The following is a 7,817-nucleotide window of genomic DNA, read 5'->3' as shown; positions in this document are numbered from 1 at the left end:
GGTAGCCCCTAGGAACGTTAAATAAGCTGGCTAGGTTATATAGAGCTTTGTCTCAAGGGTGGACTTCACGGAGAGCAAATGACAGACGGAAATTGGTGCGAGGAATGTTCACTTCACGCGGCGCAAAAGCAACTGCTTTGATGCCACGCGCACACTGAACGTTGCCGGACGTAATTCTTGATTTTCATACAAGCATCAAGAGAAAGACGGTGCTATTACATGTGCTGTTTCATTTTATACTATTATTTTCGGGTTGAAGATGTTACTTGCTGGCAAAATAAAAAAAAAATCAGGATTAAAAAATTAATATTATTGAATTTATATCAAAGTTGAATGACTTTAATCATTTCAACTAGTAAAGAGTGACATTTTATCACTGGCTGTGTTTTTAATGACAGCATATTATAAATCGATGCTGCTTCATCATCATTTGCTTTAAATACAAAATAAATGCCTACGGGAAGGAGACATTATTAGACAAACAACAGAAACTATTTGAGTAATGCTTTTGTAGGGTGCTTGATTTAAATCATGATAGCCAAATCGGTCCGATATGAATCATGAATTAAGTCACGATTTCAATAATTTTGATTTTGATTCTTCACCCTGCTTGCTGGCATATATTCGAGAAATCGCGAAGCTAAAGTCCATGCGGAACGTTAGTTCGACTGCTTCATTTGCAGGGGTTGTGGTGACGTCATAACGCCAAGCTCTAACTGGTTCTCATTGAAGGATAGTGGGTCGACCTCAATGCAAGCCGCCTAAGGGTCTATTCACTGTTCTTCAATCAGAGCCAATTAGAGCTTGGTGGTCTGACATCATCACAACCTCTGCAAAAGAAGCAGACGAACTTGCACTCCGCCTTGCAATTTGCACGACCATATACGTATTGCAAATGTAGCCTTCTATTCAGGAGACTTGAAATGAACGGATGCATTAGTATCGCTTCAGGTATCGGGGTCACGTACTAACAAATACCTTTATTCAAAGTGTGCGCGCGCTAAACATAAAGGCCGTTTTAAGGTACAAATCAAATACATTTGACTTACATAATGATAGCGTAAGCGTAAGAATAGTAAACTACTGTAACCGGTTCCTGGCGCCATGTTAAGCGAACAACGAGAACGTAGATCGTAGGTCAAAATATTTCACACAGTCCTCTTCCTTATTCCAAGTGTGATGTGCTTGGCGTTGAGAGACCCAAATCCGGCAACAAACTCGAGGGGAACCTGGAAACAACATCGAGGGGAACACACATGTTTGCTATCATTGTGTGCTTATTGTGTAGAAAAAGAAAAGTGATAGCGAGATGCCAGCGTTTACCTGCGTGTTTTCGGTACGAACGAACTGGACACTGTGAATCGAGTGCAGGAGGGACAGCTTGACGGCCTCAAGAGCGAACCTCATGCCAAGGCAGTTCCGCGGTCCCGCTCCGAACGGAAGATAAGTGTACGGCCGGATACTATCGATGTTCTCGTCACTAAACCTGTTGGAAAAATGCAAAATACAACAACGAAACAAGTCAGTGAATTCCATCCAATGCCTTAAGCCGCGGTCATACTTCTCAGACAGCGTATAAGAGAAAGTCTGCTGACACTGTCCCTGGGGTGTTTCTTTCTTCTACGATGGTCACATTGGCCATACAGAAACTGTCTGCTGTTCGAAGCATGCGTACGTATGGAGTATAGATGCTTCAAACGTACTTGAGAAGTGCTCGGAGATAATTGTGCCATCATATCTGCAGCCAACACCGTCTTCTTTTGTATGATATAGGAGCAGTGTGACAACAGCTTTAGAATTCATGCAGCGATCGGGGCATCGGTGGCCGTGTGCGTTAGAGCGTTAGAGCACCGCAGCTCGAAAATGGAGGAGAGAAAACTCGCACCGCAGAATTCAGAGATTCTGGGTTCAGTCCGTATCCCTCTCTGTTTCGATCTGGCTGAACATGATATACATAGGTGCGTTTGAGCGTGATACCCATTAAAGACCCTGGTCTAGCGGCGGTACTGCAAAGACTAAATTTCTCATCCACAGCAGAGATACGAGACGCTCCCTTGGGCCGAATATAATTTCCCGCTGTCTAAACAAACACAACTACAAGTAGGAAGTGATGATGCGCTGATCTCGGAATAGCACAGGCATCCTCAGAAAATCTGAAGACAAAGTTTTGGAAATAACAGCGAGTATATAATGATGTTTTCGATGGAATCAAATGCTGTGGTTTTTAGTACTGTCATGCCAAATAAAGCGGGATGAATAAAATGCTACACGGACCTGCTTGGATCGAAAGTTGCCGGATCGGGAAAATAATCCGGTTCGTGATGCATCGCGTAAACTGGTACGGCAATCACGCAGCCTTTTGGAACTTTGATCCCGGTGTCACCAAGAACATAATCATTCGAGGCAGTGCGCTCCAGCCTAAAAAAAGGAATACGAAAAAGGTTAGTATGTACTATAACACGAATCTTGACGAATATAGTATATTTAGACAAAACAATTATCAACACTCTGTCTGCCACATTTATTTTAAACTCTCAGAGAGACAAAGTGAGAAATTCCCGACCTAATCCCAGATCTTTTCAATACACTTTGAATATTCGTCTACGAGCTTATGTATCGGATCCTTATTAAAATCTATTTTCGGCTGAACTACGAGCCACGAGCGCATTGCCGTCTTCAAGTCTTCATTGGACATGAATTCTCGTAAAATCATTTCCAAAGGTGTTGCCACATCCTTCGCTGTTACCCACCCATAAAGCAGAATCAGTTTCCCGTGCACGCCCAGTGTTGTCATGAGTTGCGGACGTGGACGGGCGTCCGGCTAGCATCACATAGAATATTTGAGGCCCGCGAATATCCCCCTCTTTCTTGAAACATCATCACTGTCGGATGGAGTTAACTTGGCAACTGGACCCGAGCCCAGCCGAACGATGACGCAGGACTGGTGACCAATCCGTGTCTTCAATCGATCTCACTTTCATGACGTGAAAATTTTAGCGCACAGGCTTTGATTATTTTGGATAGTGCTGGTTGGGTTCCGTCTTTATGGCCGTCACTTGTGCGTTCTACCTTCAACTTCTGTATCCATTCATTAATAAAGCTTGGACTTGGGTTTGGGCTAGTTGGTTGTGCATTGAATCGCAGATCACAGCGCTGCACGTCTATCACTGTATCCATTCAAATACATTTTTTGGTAATAAAACTCTCTGCATAAAGTCTTCGCTGAATATCAACAACAGACATAGCCTTAGACAACCAAACACGAATGACTGCACGCTGCTCTTCTTTCGGGCCAATCACAAGCATCGTAGTCAGTGCTCCTCGCACCGCTATCACCACTTGCACACCACCCTACTGAAGAAGATTATATGAATCTATATACGAACTGATGTGAATTATCCAAAAACTGATATGTGACATATGAAAATGATATGAAGTGTCCAAAAACTGATTTGCGATATACGAACCTGATACGAAATACCCAAAAACTGATATGCGACTCATAAGAACTAATATGCAACATATGCCAACTGATATGAACGTGTCCAATAAACATATCAGAAATAAATTCATATAATTTTTTTTTCAGTATATGACCTGCCGCGCGGGCAAGCAGACACGTGGCTTGGAACCGCAGTGGACCGGCTTGATTTATTGGCTTTCAAATAATTACGGCATGAGCGTTCACTTTTTATTAAGAGATTCATCCCCTAAGCCGTTCAAAATACTCTCAGACGTATGACATTACTGGAAATGAATCCAACATGTTGAGAATATTATTTATTGGTTAGGTGGTCACCAAAAAACTCCGTACTTACAAAACGACCAGTGTAAAAGGCGGTAACGCAGAGTTCAGTAGTAGTTACTGGGTGTGCTGTTGTATTCACGTTTGTTGTGCCATGTATGCGCTCAATGTATATGTTCAGCTGATGCTAGTGGTATGCGTAATGTGTCTACATGGTGGAGTGGGTAAATAAAATATTTTTGTAGCACATAAATTGGGCGGTACCTAGCGCCACCTAGCCTAGTGTAACTGATATGCGGCGTATAAAACTGATATGAAATAATAAGTGCTGATATGAAAAGGTGTCCAATAAACATATCAGAAATAAATTCAAATAATTTTTTTCAGCAGGGCAGTGACTAGCAAGACTGCGATTTGGTACGAAAAGCTCGTTTAAATCAATACGGCCAACACAAGCTTTAAGATGTAGTAACCGGAGTGCGACTAATTTTGTGATCATCCTCGTACACGATAAACTCAGCACGCTATGCTGAACGGGGAGCGAGTAGCCTACCGTGCTCCGGGAGGAAACATTCTCAGTGATTCTGATACGACCCCATGAAGGTACTTGAGCTTCGATACAGCATCCAGGCTTGGATCTGGGCCCTGCGTGTAATCATAAAAAGATCAATAAAGCTTTTGTATTCTCAATATTTAAGTACAATTGCAGATGCCTTATGAAATTGCAGAACTTTCAAGCTACCAAAGAATTGCAAAGATCACCTAATTTAAATCTAGCGGAGATACATTCTACGATGTAAGTCGATTGATCTAACTGATATAATTTCAGCGAAGTAACGCGTAACTTCAGTTGCAATAAACAATATTAATAGAAGAACGTGTAGGCCTGAATTGTGGTTTGCATTATATATCTTGTCTAAGAAAATAAATGTCGATCTTCCTACTTGATGTTCGTCTGATAAGCTGGCCAGCTTGCACCACTACAATATTTATGCTTCCAGCCTGCGTCGTGGGTATCAGCTTAGAAGCCTCGTAGTATTTCGAGAAAATAAAACGGGGCATTTTTGCCGATGCTTCGTTGCGGGCAACGTAGTAGCCCTTGTATACTTGGGAGGCAGTGTTCCGCTTCAATTGTTTTGCTCTTAACCCTATTCGCTGCTCCAGCAACCTTTAGAGGTCGCCACTATTGGACAGATCTGGGTGTCTACAACAGGTCGTGCCGTGCCATGTGCCAGCTCAAATCACAGTGCTCGGGATTCAGCAGGCAAGCATCGGGCTCAAAAGTGGTTTGCGGCGATTTTTATTCACTATATTTTAAACCTGCGGCGATGTGTTGGCATGAGCGAGCTTCCAGATGCCTGCCTCTCTTCGGGGAAGCGATGAGAGGGCCGCCTACCGTCATTCTACGGTGCTGATGAATCTTGATAAAGGCACAGAGTCTGGTTCATGCGGTTGCGTAGGTTGGGTTCAGAGCGACCTGGGCAACACCCTGATACGAGAGTAATGGCAGGGTCACCCGGACGACTATTTATCGCGCCAACCGCCGACAACACGTAAGTGACGTAACCACGGAAGCCGCGAGGGACGAGAAGAAATCACGAAAGGACCTGTTCCGTCCAACATAGTGTTTTCTCGCTAGGTACCGTCCGTCTTGTCGGAGTTGCGACTAGCGAGATAATAAAGGATGGCGTTATGTCGTTCTCTCGTTTCTTCACACGACCTTCCGCCATGGCAGAACGAGCCCGTATTTTATATCCCTTCATCGAATAGTTGCTTTCTCACCTTCGGCCACTCTTCAGCACGCCCAAGACGAACACACCGACAGCCTCCCCCCTGATTGCAAGATTATAGTTCAAAATTTGCTGCACATTCTAAAGGAGTCGAACGCGGGAGATTATATATATATATATATATATATATATATATATATATATATATATATATATATATACAGGGTGTTTTCTTTTATTCTTACACATTTGTTAAAAAAAAAAAAAAACGTGAAAGCCACACTAATGCGGTTTGTGCAGGTTGGTTATACGGCCAGGCGGACAGTATGTGGGCGGCTAATCTTTGTGATAAGTCGGCTAATTAATTAAAATTCGTTAATTAACTTTTTAATTCCTGAAAATAAACATATGGTTTCAATTAGAAACTTGCTGAGCACCATCGAAAACCCCAAAATCAACTATTTTAAGCAGGATATAACGCCGGGGCAGCGTTTTACGGCGTTCTGTAAAAACGCTCCATTTGGACGCGTTTCTAGATTTCGGTTTCTTATCGGAGCGCATCTAGGCGCCCGCAGGTCCTGCTCCCTAGTGCTTGCGGCGCGAAGCCACCCCCTCGCCTCCCTTGTAGAATGGAGGGAAGTAGGGCGCACGTGTGTTGCGCGTCTTAGCCACTGGGGAGCAGGACTGTGGGCGCGGTGATGCGCTCCGATAAGAAACCGAAATCTAGAAACGCGTCCCAATGGAGCGTTTTTACAGAACGCTGTAAAATACTGCCCCGGCGTTATATCCTTCTAAAAATAGTTGATTTAGTGGTTTTCGATGATGCTCTACAAGTTTCTAATTGGAACCATATGTATATTTCCAATAATTAAAAAGTTAACGAATTTTAATTAATTAGCCAACTAATCGCAAAGATTAGCCACTCACATAAGGTCCGCCTGGCCGTATAACCCACCTGCACAAACCGCATTAGTGTAGCTTTCACGTTTTTTTTTTTAAACAAATGTGTAAGAATAAAAAAAAAACACCCTGTATATATATAGATACATATTAGACACGATTTCTGCGTCAGCGTTTGGGCTGGGATTCGTGTCCTTACTGCTTCAACACGAGCCTCAGCCGAACCCAAACGCATACACTATATGGTTAGAAACTGAGGGAGAGGAGGAGACACGCGCGGGGGCATCAGAACATAGATCTCTGGCAGAAATGATTACTAGTGGATAGACGCAAAGCTAGCTCCCATCGCCTCTATTCACACCTGTAACGCTTTCGTGCAGAGAGTAGAAACAAATGCAGCCAGCTTTGCGTTTACACACTTATTAGTCCAGCCAGGGCTCTCTGTTCTGACCTTTCCACGATCCCGCGTCTCCTCCTCTCCTTCAGTTTCTATCCGTATAGGCCAACTCAACTCACTGACGTCACGCCACTGCGGTGGCGCTGCTGTCGCTACTGCACATGCGCAAACGCTTCACTGCTTCCGAATTTGGTTTCTGCGCACGTTGCACTGCCCACAACTGCATGGTGTGGGCAAAGCGGGCTTGTTTAAAAAAAACTCTGTGTTTGCATATGCTTGGTTTCACCTTACGTTCAGACGCAACCGACCCTACGAGCCGATACGACCAATTAAATAACATCCAAACCCAACGTCATGCCGTTTGTCATGTTCCTTTTTATGTGTTCTAGCGTTGCTTAACTAATCATGTAGAGGGAGAAGGCGCAGCGAGCGGCCACCCATTCAGTTCGGTGTTCGTGGCTTCGATGCCGCTCTCATATGTGATGAAAAAAAGTACAGTGTCCACTCCGTGCCCCGCCTTCGAATCGTTTCGAAGACGCATGATTCGGCGTTACAACCGTGCCATCTACGACGTGTCGGTCGCACACAGCAAGTCGCCCCTCCGTTCAGCTATCCTCTCTTCAGTCCACGACTTCTTCCTGCGAGACATTGCTAAGACTGCAGCACATCCAGAGAGTGCCACGGCTCGCCACCTGCGCGTGTTCGCGTTAAAAGGGAGAACGGCATATGTACCTTACTTTCTCGCGTGACCCGGCGATAAGGAAAAAAGCACGGCACGTGTGCCTCGCTTTCCCGTGCATGCGCATGTTTTTTTGATGGGACGATCGGAATTTGCAAGGGGGACAGGAAGGGGGGGGGGGGGGGGGGGGAGGAGCAGAGAAGGTGACTTCAAAAGAAGCTACCGCATTTATTAATATTCTGGTAGTACTTGCTGGCCCTTACAAATATGTGATTAAAGCTTCATGGTACAATCTGCGGTCATTAGCGGACCATCCTTTTAAAAATAAACACTTCAATAAGCATACATCCTAGATGAGGTATTTGT

The 7,817-nt window shown here is 44.3% G+C and overlaps 1 protein-coding gene across 1 annotated transcript; it reads right to left on the bottom strand.

Annotated features, from left to right (window-relative positions):
• Positions 1–1,113: 1,113 nt before the first annotated feature.
• LOC121838094 (cytochrome P450 3A19-like) lies at positions 1,114–4,807 on the bottom strand. The gene is made up of 5 exons (XM_042294162.1): positions 4,730–4,807; positions 4,299–4,390; positions 2,275–2,418; positions 1,324–1,486; positions 1,114–1,229 (listed from the first exon to the last, which is right to left on the bottom strand). The coding sequence occupies exons 1-5, from the start codon at positions 4,805–4,807 to the stop codon at positions 1,149–1,151; spliced, it is 558 nt and encodes a 185-aa protein (XP_042150096.1). The 3' UTR covers positions 1,114–1,148.
• Between the last annotated feature and the right edge of the window lie 3,010 nt (positions 4,808–7,817).

This window comes from Ixodes scapularis, unplaced genomic scaffold, assembly GCF_016920785.2.
Source record: "Ixodes scapularis isolate PalLabHiFi unplaced genomic scaffold, ASM1692078v2 PGA_scaffold0__279_contigs__length_252992795, whole genome shotgun sequence".
Taxonomy (NCBI): domain Eukaryota; kingdom Metazoa; phylum Arthropoda; class Arachnida; order Ixodida; family Ixodidae; genus Ixodes; species Ixodes scapularis.
This window is presented reverse-complemented; position numbering and strand designations above follow the sequence as displayed.